General features: G+C 43.7%; 1 protein-coding gene across 1 annotated transcript in view; it reads right to left on the bottom strand.

The window, feature by feature from the left end:
- Window positions 1-14275, bottom strand: part of CEBPZ (CCAAT enhancer binding protein zeta) — a 310453-nt gene that overhangs the window by 123939 nt on the left and 172239 nt on the right. Inside the window, exons 7-8 of the mRNA XM_077486559.1 lie at window positions 10829-10932; window positions 3155-3216 (exon numbers count right to left, since the gene is read on the bottom strand). Coding sequence (XP_077342685.1) covers window positions 3155-3216; window positions 10829-10932 — 166 coding nt within the window. The remainder of the gene's footprint in view (window positions 1-3154; window positions 3217-10828; window positions 10933-14275) is intronic.

The following is a 14275-nucleotide window of genomic DNA, read 5'->3' as shown; positions in this document are numbered from 1 at the left end:
GTTTCTGGCCACACAGGTAGCTGCTAAGGCTGGTTTAAGCCCAATGGAAGAGGCATCCCAGGTTCTCTTAAGCAGCACATCTCCCCTCTTATCCATAGGGTCCCTGAGTGAACCCATATCATCAAAGGCCAAATCCGTCTTCTTAGAGACTTTAGCCAAGGGAGCATCCAATTTGGGAACCTTGTTCCAGGGATGCACCGCATCCGTCTCAAAAGGGAACCTCCTTCTAAGGCTACCTGAAAAAAATGGCCTTTTTTCCGGTTGTTCCCACTCCAGCAGAATCGCCTCAACTAGCGATTTATGGACGGGGAATACCCTGTCTTTCAGCACACTCGACCCCTGATACATCATGTCGTGTTTTGAAAGCTGGACCTGTTCTTCCCTGATTTCCAAAGTGTCATATATAGCCTTGAGGAGGTCACCCACATCGTCCAAAGACAGCTTGTATCTAGCTGATCTAATGGCTTCTTCCTCCCCCTCAGATTCAGAAGTAGACTCTGTCCTAGAGGAGGCTAATGACCTAGGTAACCTCTCCCTATCCACCTCCTCCTCCTGGCTTGGTTCGGATAAAGAGGGCATACTCACGGCCCTGGGTAAAGAGACAGAGGGACCCTGCACCCTATCCATCATGCTTTTAAATGACTGGAAGGTGGATGCTATCTCATCCTTTACAGACGTCAAGACATTGTGACAAGCTGCCACCGAGTCCTCTTTCACCAGGCTACTGACACAATCCGGGCAAAGCGGCTTCTCCTAACTTAGCCCCGCACACAGCACATTTCCTTCTGGGCAAAGGTATCTGGGCTCTGTCCTGTTTAACCTAAAAAACAATGAAAAAACAGGGTCCCATTACAATACCACCCCTGACCACACCACTGTGCTTCTAGGGTCTGCCTAGGAAGTGCCCCCCTTCACCAGCAGGTTCTCCACCCCGGGAAGGTACTAAGGTCAGAGTGATCCCCTCCACCCCCCAGTGTAAGTCCTGGTCTGCCCTCACCAAGCTTACCTGAGAGGTACTGGAGCCTGTTGAACCGGAGTCCACCTGCACAACTGCACTCTCCATGGTTCCTGTGTCTCACTCAGTCTCTCTAAGCCTTCACACCGCTCCAAGCAACCCTGTAGTCACACCGCCGCGCCCAAAGGACTGGAACGGATCCTGCGGCGCCCCCCGATGACGCGAATCCGGCGGAAGTGCGTCTCTCCCACTTCCGAACGCCGGAACGCAAAGACTCCGCCCCGACGCCGTGCGTTCCTTACGAACGCCCCGCTCACAGTACCCGAACGCCAGCCGGTGAAACGAACGTCTCTCGCCGCCATCCGACCGACAGGTACGAGCGGTTAGCGCTACCGAGGGGGGAGATTGCCGCGCATCGGGGTCCCGTTCTCTCCGAACGTTTGAATTGGCAGCGGGGACTGATAGCTACCCTCTCCTCCCTTCGAACGGACCGAGGGGTGCTAAGGGTCAGGTCCACCAAGGTGCTCTCCCCAGGACCAACCCCTGAGAAGGAGCTCCCCTTACCAGTTCCGAACATGCTCCTTCCCGTCCGGCAGGAAACACAAAAACTGAGGAGGGCCTGGAGGACCACACCTTTTATTTGATTGGCTTGACGTGTTTCCTGTCCCGGAGGGAGGAGCCCTATATCTCAAAGGCTGTCCTGGAAGACGATATGAGAAAAAACTGTTTATCTAGATGCTTCCACTCAGAATACATCAGCTTTATTAGCCACGAATGGATAGGAAAGGTATCCACAGATTGGGGAGGCTTTAGTGATACCAAACCAGAGGTGGACTCATCAATAGACTGTGCTACAGGCAGTAAAAAAGATGAGCGAACCAACTTAGTAAGGGTGTGTACGAACAGTTTTTCGTGTGAGGCTGCTCCATCCATATTAGGATCTTTGGAAGAGGAGACATCAGCCTCTTCCTGACCCTTTGAAAGAACTTCATGATCTCCTGCCCCCTGTTCCTCATTACGAGTGTCCTGAGCAATAAAACGGAGATCTGCTACACTTGGGCCCACTGTAGGAAGCAAACATAGCATCAATCTTCTGTTCCAAACTTAAAATGGTAGAAGAAAAAAATCTCCTGAGTAATAAATATAGGGGCTGACCAGCAAGTTGGTCAAGACTGCTTTTTTGTTACACAAAGCCAAAGATTTTTTAATTGTGCAGCATTTGAACCTTGGGAACTATGCGGGCCAGCCACCAGAATTCTAATAGCCTATGATCTCATCAGTTGATAAGGAGGATATGGGAGATAAATCTATTTGAGAACAGTATGTGCATCTACTTATATTTAAGGTTTACTGGTTATTTAATGCATCACTTTCTACCTAAATGGCCAAAGTTCTCAGATGACAGTCAAGAAACCAAGCAAAATCCAATGTGTGTGGGGCTAAAAATGTGCAAGCTAGGGTCACTCCAATCCTTTGGTTTATTTTGGTAAAAGACTGCACAAGGTTTTTAAACCTGACCTCTACTGAAATACATGAAACTGCACCCTTGAAGTCATGATACTAAGGGCTGCAACAAAGGGGGGGGGGGGGGGCAGAGAGGCAGTTGCCTTGGGTGCCGTGTTTTCAGGTGGGTTGCTTGACAAGTTCCCTCAGGATCCACTGCTACAAGCTGAGAAGGGACTTTAAGGAGAGTACCATAAAGTATTTACTATCAGCAGGTCCAGCAGTCACAGCAGGCAAGCAGTGGGTGGGTTAAGTGAATGGGGAGGTCCTGAGAAGGCCGAAGGCGGTGAACTACTGGGGAGGAGATGCAAATCTGGGCTTGGCAAAACAGTGGTTTCACTTATTTTTAACGCACATCCTAATTAGGCTCATGTTTGATGTACTTCATTGTGAGGCTCAGGCTAACACTGTAGCTGGACAAGGAACCCAGAGCTCCTGTCAACCAGGAGAAAGTTGCATAATAAGTATTTATCTTTTATATTTTAGCAAAAAACTGAGTATTATATTGTGGTCACTAAAACTCCTTAAGGTTTTCCCCCCCAAAAAAATTGAGTTTGAAAAACCATTGAGCAAACACCAATTTCAAGGAAGCAGCTTCTGAAGGGGTTTTTTTTTTTTTTTAACTGAATGCAAAGAATTCATTAGAGAGAAAAAAAAAATTTCCTTTAGAACCACTAAAATATTAAAATTTCTTACCCGGTTCTCTCTCTTCGTTCATATACAACTTTTTCTTCTGGTGTTTTAAATAACCTCTGTTGCTTTCTGCACAAAACAAAAAACAAAAAAAACACATATGATATTACTATAAATCTGATGCTTGTGGCATGTGGCCATTTTAGCAAAAATCCAAAACAAACAAGAGGACGGTAGTCTGCAGTGCAGTTTTCAAAAGTACCTAGAAAAAACAAAACAAAAAAAATGAATTATAAAAACTTAAGATTTGCTGAACTGCAGTGTATATACAGCCATGGCCAAAAGTTGAGAATGATACAAATATTCATTTTCACAAAGTCTGCAGCCTTAGTTTTTACGATGGCAATTTAGATCAAATGATTTGTAATTAATTGCAAAGTTCCACCACGCCATAAAAACAAGTGCCAAAAAACATTTCCACTGTATTTCAGTCCTGCCACAAAAAGACGAGCCGACATGTCAGTGATTCTCTCATTAACACAGGTGTCAGTGTCGACGAGGACAAGACTGGGAATCACTCTGTAATGCTGACTGAGAACAGACTGGAACCTTTAAAATGAGGATGGTGCTTGAAATCATGGTTCTTCCTCTGTTAACCATGGTTACCTGCGAGAAAACACGTGCAGTCATCATTGCTTTGCACAAAAGGGGATTCACAGGCAAGCATATTGCTGCTGCTAAGATTGCACATAAATCAACCATTTACCGGATCATCAAGAACTTCAAAGAAGAGGTTCAAATGCTGTGAAGAAGGCTTCATGTCACCCAAGTGCCAGGACTGTCTCCTACAGTTTATATAAAAGTGTGTAAATACCACGCTAAAACTCTAAACTACATGTATCGCTGCTAGAGCTACGATACATACAATGGAAAAAGCTGTAGCAGCGCTGAAAAATATATACCGGTATACAAAATGAGTGCCTATAAATTTAGTGCCAATTGATTAAACCAAGTGAAAATCAAAACTCATAAAAATTCATTATATTAACAATAACAAATCAGTGAATCAATTCAAACATAAAATGGAAAAACAAATATATGAAATTGCATACATGAGAAAAGGATGTAATTTGAGATAAATGAAAGAAATAGTCTTTAGTGAATGAAAACTCTGAAGTGAAATCAATATCAAATTCCTCCCTTCGTGATTACCACACAGAGAAACAGCGATTCCAAATAAGATCCACCACCGCATGCGACCACTAATAAATGGAGACTTACAGACTAGCAAGCACAATACACTTATCAGGGCCTTAAGGCAGGAGATGTAACAAAAAATTCCAAATTGCAGAACTCTGCCACAAGGACAAAGTAGGTGCTCCTAGGGATCTGGACTCCACCAAACACAGAAAGTACCTCAGCAGGCTCTCATAGGCTGGATGATTCCCAGGGTAGTGGTATAAAACCCAGAAAAGAGAAGCCAACCATAGTATACCGTCTAATGTTTTTATTAAAAAAATATAAAGTAGTACACTTACAGACTTAGAAGAATAAAAGCATCAATTAGTGGCCGGCTGTATGTGGACGCCTGTCCACTGAGACCCAGTATGCGGTGACGTCAGCACGCCAAAATCCTCCCAACGCACGCTTCATCAAAAAAATGACAGTCTGGCGAACATCTCCTGTCTCCTACAGTTGATTCAGCTGCAGTATCGGGGCACCACCAGTGCAGCGCTTGCTCAGGAAAGGCAGCAGGCAGGTGTGAGTACATCTGCAAGCACAGTGAGGCGAAGACTTTTGGAAGTTGACCTGGAGTCAAAAAGGCAGCAAAGAAGCCACTTCTCTCCAGGAAAACATCAGGGTTATTGATATTCTGCGAAAAGGTACAGGGATTGGACTGCTAAGGACTTGGGTAAAGTCATTTTCTCTAAAGAATCCCCTTTCCGATTGTTTGGGGCATCCTGAAAAAACTTTGTCCAGAAAAGAAAAGGTGAGCGCTACCATCGGTCCTGCGTTCTGCCAACAGTAAAGCATCCTGGGACCATTAATGTGTGGGGTTGCTTCTCAGCCAAGGGAGTAGGCTCACTCACAATTTTGCCCAAGAACAAAGCCACGAATAAAGAATGGTATGAGAGAGCAACTTCTCTCAACAATCCAAGAACAGTTTGGTGACGAACAATGCCTTTTCTAGCATGATGGAGCACCTTGCCATAAGGCAAAAGTGATAACTAAGTGGGCTTGGGGAACAAAACATCAAAATTTTGGGTCAATGGCCAAGAAACTCACCATACCCTAACCCCATAGAGAACCTCAAAAGTCAGGTGAACAAAAAAAAACCCCCACAAATTCCGACAAACTCTAAGCATTGATTATGCAAGAATGGGCTGCCATCAGTCAGGATGTGGCCCAGAAGTTGATTGACAGCATGCCAGGGGGAATTGTAGAGGTCTTGAAAAAGAAGGGTCAACACTGCAAACATTTACTCTCGGCATAAACAATGTAATTGTCAAATAAAAGCCTTTGACACACATGAAATGCTTGTAATTATACCTCAGTATACCATAGTAACATCTGACAAATAGATCTAAAAACACTGAAGCAGCAGACTTTGTTAAAATGAATATGTGTCACTTACAACTACTTATCAGATTTAACCCAAATATTAAAGATACCAAATACTACCAAAAAGAAAAAAAAAAAAGAAAAAAATTGGAATACAAAAGTTGAAGAACTGCAGAAAAATTGCAAAAATGTAATCACAGCAATGATTTACAGCCATCATTTTTTTGTTTTGCAGTCGATTTTAAAACCTGCTGTACATTTTTTCATGTACTCTACTACTTAGGGCGCTTTCACACTGATGAAGTGCAGTTTTCCAGCACTATAGGTGGAGCAGTGTACCCGTGGTTTCATTAAGGTTAGCTTTGCCACAGAATTCTATGGCAAAGTGCATGCGTGCAGGAGTTTTGGTGCAATTACAGAGGGCAGATCAAAACCAAAGGACATAATGCAAGTCTATGGTAAAGCACAGGTAACTTGCACGAAAACTGCGGGTACTCTGTGCTGCACTCGCAGTGCGGGAAGACCGCACCATATCAGTGTAAAAGTGCCATTAAAGGTAAACCAGTACCATCAGTGTCTCAATCATAACAGTGGACAAATACTTTCAACAAAAGTTAAAAGAAGATTTTACAGCAGAACTATACTCAAATGTTGACTAGGATAGAGTGCAAAGCGAATAACGCTAGTGGTTTAAAAAAAGAATTCACATTTTGGGAGCAGTGCACCTAAAAAGGATTGGTACCCTGACTCTGCAGCCTATTTATTTGGAAAAGCTAAAGCAGGCCAAAGATGAGATTTTCTTTCCAGATTGCAGGAAACAAAATGGCCCCATTTCCCCATCAATACAGTAAGTGTCGTCATACAGAATTCTTGCCATAGATTTATTGTGTTCTCCCGGGGTTCGGGGAGTCGTCCTGGGAGAAGGGTGCTTGAGGTCTATATAAAAGTTTGTGAAAAACTCGTGTGAAATTGCCAAACTGCTGGTTGTAAGCTGAACAGTGGAGCCTTGAGTGGAGTGTGAATAAGTATTGCTTTTTGAATGCTGGTGACTGCTGGGTTGCACTTTTAGTTTTTTTGGGGGCTTTTCCTTGTAGCTTTTTAATACCCTTTTCTAACACTTTTTAAATCGTTTTTTTTTTCTTTTCTTCCCTTCCTTCAGCCTACTAATTAAGGGGAGGGTTTAATTGGGCACAGGTGCTTGAGGTCTATATAAGTTTGTGTAGAACTCATTTGAGCCTGCTCATCTTGAGTCTGTGAGAACTCTAAGTGGAACTGGTCCAAGTGGCGAGTTAAAAACCAGAGTTATTGGAACTGGTCCAAGTGGTGAGTTAAAAACCAGAGTTATTGGAACTAGTCAAAGTGGTGAGTTAAAAACCAGAGTTTAAAACAGGAGGTTATAACAGGGGTCATAGTAGCAGTGTAGTGTGAGTACCTGAAATGTGTGTGTGTGTGTATCGTTAGTACTTGTGTATTGTGGGTGCACGCTGGTCTGAGTACCTGTGTATTGTCTTGTTGAGTATTAGTGTCAGGAAGCTAGTTGTTAGGTAATTTGGACTGGGTATAATCTCTAATCCTCATTAAATTAATAGGTACGATGACTGGCGGGTGTGGAGAGGCGACTCGGTGTACATCTTGCGGCATGTATGCATTCCTTGATCATCTGATCGAGGGTGAATACTGCTGTGCAAAATGTAAGCACATTGTTTCCCTGGAAGCCCAGGTTCTGAATCTGGGGAAGCAACTGTCAGCACTGAGAGGACCCTCCACCCTAAATGAGAGCCAGGAACGTACACGGCAGGTGCCGGCAGGGGCCAGCACAGAGGTGGGTGGAGACAAAGAGGTGCAGGCACTAGCAGAGAGTAAATGGGTGACAGTCGGGAAGGGTAGAGGAGCAAGTGCCAGGGAGGCCGATCCAGGGCAGGAGCATCCCAATAAGTACGCTCCATTGAGTGACATTGGTGATCCCAGTCAGGGACCAGCACTGCTGGAGCTGAGGGATTCTCCTAGCTGCCAGGAGAACTCCTCCTCCAGTGAGAGTGGGGGGGGAGCGAAGGGAAAGGAAAGACAGATTCTGGTGGTAGGAAAGGTGGAGGGGTCTGTCTGTATGTGAGAAGTGATCTCAAAGTGAGTGAGAAAGAGGACATGGTGGAGGGAGAGTGTGATGAGTCAAGCATTATGGGTGGAACTGCATACATATGTGCGTAGTTCAAAGTTAATCATTGGAGTTTGTTATAGACCAACCAATGTTAATGAGGTGGCGGAGACTCGGCTCCTTGCACAGATAGAAAGGGCTGCAAGGGCTGGGACAGTGATAATGGGGGATTTTAACTATTCAGAAATTGACTGGGGTAATGGCACTGCTGGGACAGTAAAAGGGCAAAAATTTATAAACCTATTACAGGACAATTTTATGGTCCAGTTTATTAAGGCCCCAACTAGGAATGATGCTCTGTTGGACCTGGTAATCTCAAACCATGCAGAACGTATTACTAATGTTCAGGTAAAAGAACATCTGGGTAGCAGTGACCATAACATGATTTCATTTGATGTTAGCTGTAAGCAAAAATCACATACAGGAAAAATAAAAACACTTAAATTTCAAGAGAGCAAATTTTCCAAGGATGAGGGCTGCTCTCCAGGACTTAGACTGGGAGAGAATATTAGCATCAATGGGCACAGAACAGAAATGGGAATTCTTCAAAAAGACTGTTTGTGATCGCACGGCAAAGTATATTCCCATGGGCAATAAGTTTAAAAGGCTAAAAATAAAACCGATGTGGCTTATGGCCAAAGTTAAAAAAGCTATAAACTATAAAAAAGAGCCTTTAAAAAATATAAAAATGAAGGAACGCTAGTGTCATTTAAATGTTACAAGGAATATAACAGAATATGTAAAAAGGAAATCAAGGTTGCAAAAATTCAAAATGAAAGACAGATTGCAAAAGATAATAGGACAAACCCAAAAAAATTCTTCAAATATATTAATAGTAAAAAGGTTAAGTCTGAGCATGTAGGCCCTTTGCAAAATAATCTGGAGTGAGTGACTGGGGACAAAGGCTAACTTATTAAATACTTTCTTCAGCTCTGTGTATACAAAGGAGCATGGGGGAGCTCATGTCCATAATGGGGGTGGTAGTGACGCAGCCCCAAATCCACAATGGCTCAAAAGTGATATGGTCCAGAAATATTTGGACAGAATAAAGGTGGATAAAGCACCTGGACCTGATGGTATCCACCCATGGATCTTAAAATTATTGAGATCTGTAATTTCAAAGCCATTGTATCTAATTTTTAGGGACTCATTAATGACAGGAACAGTACCACTGGATTGGCGCAGGGCCAATGTGGTGCCTATATTTAAAAAGGGAACAAAGTCTTTACCAAGTAACTATAGACCCGTTAAACTTCTATAGTTGGGAAGATACTGGAGGGATTAATAAAAGCCACGTAGATGAGTCTTGCAGGAAAAAAATATTTTAAGCAACAGACAGCATGGATTCATGAAAGACAGAAGTTGTCAGACAAACCTGATTTCTTTCTATGAGGTGATATGTAAAACCTTGGACACAGGGGTGGCGGTGGACGTGATATACTTGAATTTTGCAAAAGCGTTCGATACAGTTCCGCACACACGTCTCATGTGTAAGGTAAAGTCTACAGGTTTGGAAAAATCAGTTTGTAAATGGATAGAAAACTGGCTAAAAGACAGCATTCAGAGAGTAGTGATTAATGATTCTTACTCTGAATGGTCTAAGGTTATCAGTGGTGTACCCCCGAGGTTCAGTGTTGGGACCCTTACTTTTTAATATCTTTATAAATGATATTGGGTCTGGGATCAAAAGTAACATTTCCGTCTTTGCAGATGACACCAAGCTATGCAGTGGAATAACGTCCTTACAGGATGTCTCCAATTTACAAGCCAACCTCAATGCTCTGTCTAATTGGGCTACTATGTGGCAGATTAGGTTTAATGTTGAGAAATGTAAAGTTATGCACTTGGGGGCTAAGAATATGCATGCACCATACACGCTAGGGGTTGTACAACTGGGGGAATCCATAGTGGAGAAGGATCTGGGGGTTTTGGTAGATCATAAGCTCAATAATACCATGCAATGCCAAGCTGTGGTTTCCAAAGCGAGCAAAGTCCTTTCCTGTAGTAAGAAAGGTATGGACTCCAGAGAGAGAGAGATATCATTTTGCTCCTGTTCAAATCATTAGTAAGACCTCATCTGGAATATGCAGTTCAGTTTTGGGCACCAGTTGAGAAAAAGGATATCGGGGAACTGGAGAAAGTGCAGAGAAGGGCAACCAAACTGATAAGAGGCATGGAGGAACTCCGCTATAAGGAAAGATTAGAAGAACTGAATTTATTCACTCTTGATAAGAGGAGATTAAGGGGGGATATGATCAACATGTACAAATATATAAGGGGTCCATATAGCAAACTTGGTGTTGAGTTATTCACTTTACAGTCAACAAAGAGGACAAGGGGGCACTCTTTATGTCTAGAGGAAAAGAGATTTCATCTCCAAATACGGAAAGGTTTCTTCACATTAAGAGCTGTGAAAATGTGGAATAGACTCCCTGCAGAGGTGGTTATGGCCAGCTCAGTGGATTGCTTTAAGAAAGGCCTGGATTATTTCCTAAGTGTACATAATATAACTGGGTACTGACATTTATAGGGAAAGTTTATCCGGGGAAAATCCGATTGCCTCTCAGGGGATCAGGAAGGAATTTTTTCCCCTGCTTTAGCAAATTGGATCATGCTCTGCTGGGGTTTTTGCCTTCCTCTGGATCAACTGTGGGTATAAAATTGGGTATATGGGCTGGTATGATATATATATATATATATATATATATATATATATTTTTTTTTTTGGTGGTTGAACTGGATGGACTTGTGTCTTTTTTCAACCTGATTAACTATATAACTATGTAACACAGTGATTATTGCTAGCAGCTATAGCTGTTAGCAATAATCAAATGTAAAAATTGACCATGCTGGTTGTACCGAAGTGGACTGATGAACCCTGCTGAACCAGACGATATACAAACCATATATGGCTGGCTTGAAGTTGGGTGGTAAATATTTTAGATTGGACATTCAGTGAAAAAAAAAAAAAAAAAAAGCTGAAAATGCCTGCTTGTCATGCAGTAGGGAAGAAACAATAAAACTTGCCCTGAAGCTTCTGTTTTGGGTTGCGATACACAAAGCGGTCCAGGAATCTCATTAAAGTGAAATCTTGTAGAGGGTCACCTGTGTATTGAATTGAATTACCCTGTGGAAAAGAAAAGAAAAAAAAGCGCGTCAGTAAAGAGACATTCATTACACCCCTGGAAAGATTCTTAACCACCATGCTAAAGCCGAATGATGGCTACATCACGGCTCGATAACTCTGGGAGGGTGTACATCGACCACCTCCCAGAAACATGCTTTCCCTGGGGCACACACACACGGGAGTATCCGTGACCGTCGGGTCCAAAGCATCATGGATCATGGTAAATGGGTACTGACAGCGGGCGTTTACCACGAGATTGCTTGGTCAAATGACAGAGTGAACACTTGTAAACAAACCGGTGTCATTTCCGGTTCCTCTCTCCCCTCTCTGTACCAATAAATCGGTACAGTGTGAGCAGGGAGGAGAGAGATCAGGTGCAGCAGTGCTGTGGGCTGGATCTGTAGTGCCCACAGTGCTGATCTGTGCCCATTGCAGCCTCAACCATTTATCCTCAGCCATGCCCTCTGTCATACTCATCCAGCCATCCCCTCTGTCATTTCTTTCCAAAATGGGGTCATTTTTGGGGCATTTACATTGTCCTGGTGCTTCAGGGCCTTCAAAAGTGCCAGAGGTAGTCAAGAAATTAGATGTGCAATTTATGCTCCTAGAACGCCTGAAGGTGCTCCCTCAATGTTGGGCCTCTTGCATGTGGCCACGCAGTGCAAAAGTCTCACACATGTGGTATCACCATACTCAGGAGGAGTAGCAGAATTTGTTTTGGGTTGTAAATTTGTGGTATGTATATGCTGTGTGAGAAATAACCTGCTAATATGACAATTGTGTGAAAACAAAAATCTTGATTTTGCCAAAAATTGTGGGGAAAAAATTACAACTTCAAAAAACTCACCATGCCTCTTACTGAATACCTTGGAATATCTACTTTCCAAAAAGGGGTCATTTGGGGGGTATTTGTACTTTCCTGGCTTGTTAGGGTCTCAAGAAATGAGATAGGCCATCAGTACTTCAGGTGTGAAATTTTTTTAGAGATTGGCATCATAGGTTGTGGACTGACTATTACTTTCACAATGACCAAATAATACACATCAACTTGGGTTATTTTTACCAAAGATATGTAGGAGTATAAATTTTGGGCAAAATTTATGAAGAAAAATTACTAATTTGCACAATGTTATAAACAGAAATTAAGATTTTTTTTTTTTAAAAGAATTATCAGTCTTGTTTCGTGGGCACTTAAAGAGGAGGGCCGGTTTTGAAAAAAAAAAAATTAAAAGACTGTAGCTGCTGACTTTTAATAAGCACACTTACCTGTCCAGGGCGCTTGCGATGTTGGCCGCCCGAGGCTGACCCGTCCCTCAGTCTCGGGTCCCGGTGCCGCCATTTTGGGTAAGGGAAACAGGCAGTGCAGCCTTGCGGCTTCACTGCCCGTTTCCCACTGCGCATGCGCGAGTCGCGCAGCGCTTTGTGAATGGGATGCGCTGTGTTCTGGGACACACAGTTCCCAGAACACAACGCGACCCATTACCCAGAAGATGTCACACGGAGGAGAGAAGAAAGAAGATCTCCGCGGAGGAGGAAGAGGCAGATTAGGATGATGTGCCTAGCAACAGGCATTTCTGGTAAGTAAAATTTATTTTTTATTTTTTTGGGGGATTTTTTTTCTAATTTTTTATGTATTTTCTTTTTTCAGGGTGGCCCTCCACTTTAAACCCTCTTCCTAACCAGACCAATTTTGAGCTTTTGGTACCCTCACATTTTGAATGACAATTACTGAATATTCATGCAACACTGTACCCATATGAATTTTTTGTCCTTTTTTCACACAAATAGAGCTTTCTTTTGGTGGTAATCACCGCTGGGTTTTTTATTTTTTGCACTATAAAAGAAAAAACAGACTGAAAATTCTGTAAAAAAAATTTTTTCTTAGTTTCTATTATAACATTTAGTGAATTAGTAATTTTCCTTTATAATTTTTGGCCAAAATTTATACTGGCACATATCTTGGGGAAAACTAACCAAAATTGGTGTATACTATTTTGTCTTTGTGAAAGTATATAGCTCCTTACCTTTCCTGGACTGTGGGAGCAACGTACGCTTACCCCCATTAACATTCTTAATAATGTCATCCAGTGAGGCTCCAAATAGCCTCTCTAAACAAGACTGATTTTTCCCATCCGCAGGACAGGAGAATCAGTCTGTACATTTAGGGGCCGGTGAGTGCAGCTGAGCGGAGTGTCTCTGACACTCGTCTCTCACACAGCCCAGAGAAGTTCACTCCCCCCTCCCAGCAACTGATGGGAGATGAACCATGCACTGATCACAGCTGCCCCCCCCCTCCTCCTCTCTCCCTGTGTCTGTACGGCCCGTCCACTCCCCTAACCCGACGACGTACAGCTGTGAAGGAGAGAGAGAGGAGGAGGGGGGGGGGGGGGGTGTAAGCTGTGTGAACTTCCAGCCTCATCCCTGAATGAGTGAGTGAATGAGTGCATTTTGCATTAAACATTGATCACTGAACTGTGCCTTTCTATCCCTGTCTCCCTCCCCCCACTCAGTTCTTCCAAGATCCAGTAAGCACTAAGCCACTTATGCAGCCCATATATTGATTAGCTTTTTTTTTGCTTGGTCATTACACTAACAAAATAAATTGATCCAATTCCCCCATCTGCACATTGCAGGTGGATGGGGGAATCCTCCGACAGTGGACCAGTGGGCAACCCACCAGGGTTGCTGTCCTGGCACTGCAATTGACAGCACTGGTCTCTGTGCCTATGGCAGCAGCAGCGCATTAGAACCCAATGCTGGCTACTTGGCACATCATGTCTGCAGTCTCTGACCATCTGTACCGTGTCTGCAGTCCCTGACCATCTCCTGTACCGTGTCTGCAGTCCCTGACCATCTCCTGTACCATGTCTGCAGTCTCTGACCATCTCCTGTACCGTGTCTGCAGTCTCTGACCATCTCCTGTACCGTGTCTGCAGTCTCTGACCATCTCCTGTACCGTGTCTGCAGTCTCTGACCATCTCCTGTACCGTGTCTGCAGTCTCTGACCATCTCCTGTACCGTGTCTGCAGTCTCTGACCATCTCCTGTACCGTGTCTGCAGTCTCTGACCATCTCCTGTACCGTGTCTGCAGTCTCTGACCATCTCCTGTACCGTGTCTGCAGTCTCTGACCATCTCCTGTACCGTGTCTGCAGTCTCTGACCATCTCCTGTACCGTGTCTGCAGTCTCTGACCATCTCCTGTACCGTGTCTGCAGTCTCTGACCATCTCCTGTACCGTGTCTGCAGTCTCTGACCATCTCCTGTACCGTGTCTGCAGTCTCTGACCATCTCCTGTACCGTGTCTGCAGTCTCTGACCATCTCCTGTACCGTGTCTGCAGTCTC

Source organism: Lithobates pipiens, unplaced genomic scaffold (assembly GCF_037356315.1).
Source record: "Lithobates pipiens isolate NorthernLeopardFrog02 unplaced genomic scaffold, aLitPip1_a1.2 Scaffold_18, whole genome shotgun sequence".
Lineage (NCBI taxonomy): Eukaryota > Metazoa > Chordata > Amphibia > Anura > Ranidae > Lithobates > Lithobates pipiens.
This window is presented reverse-complemented; position numbering and strand designations above follow the sequence as displayed.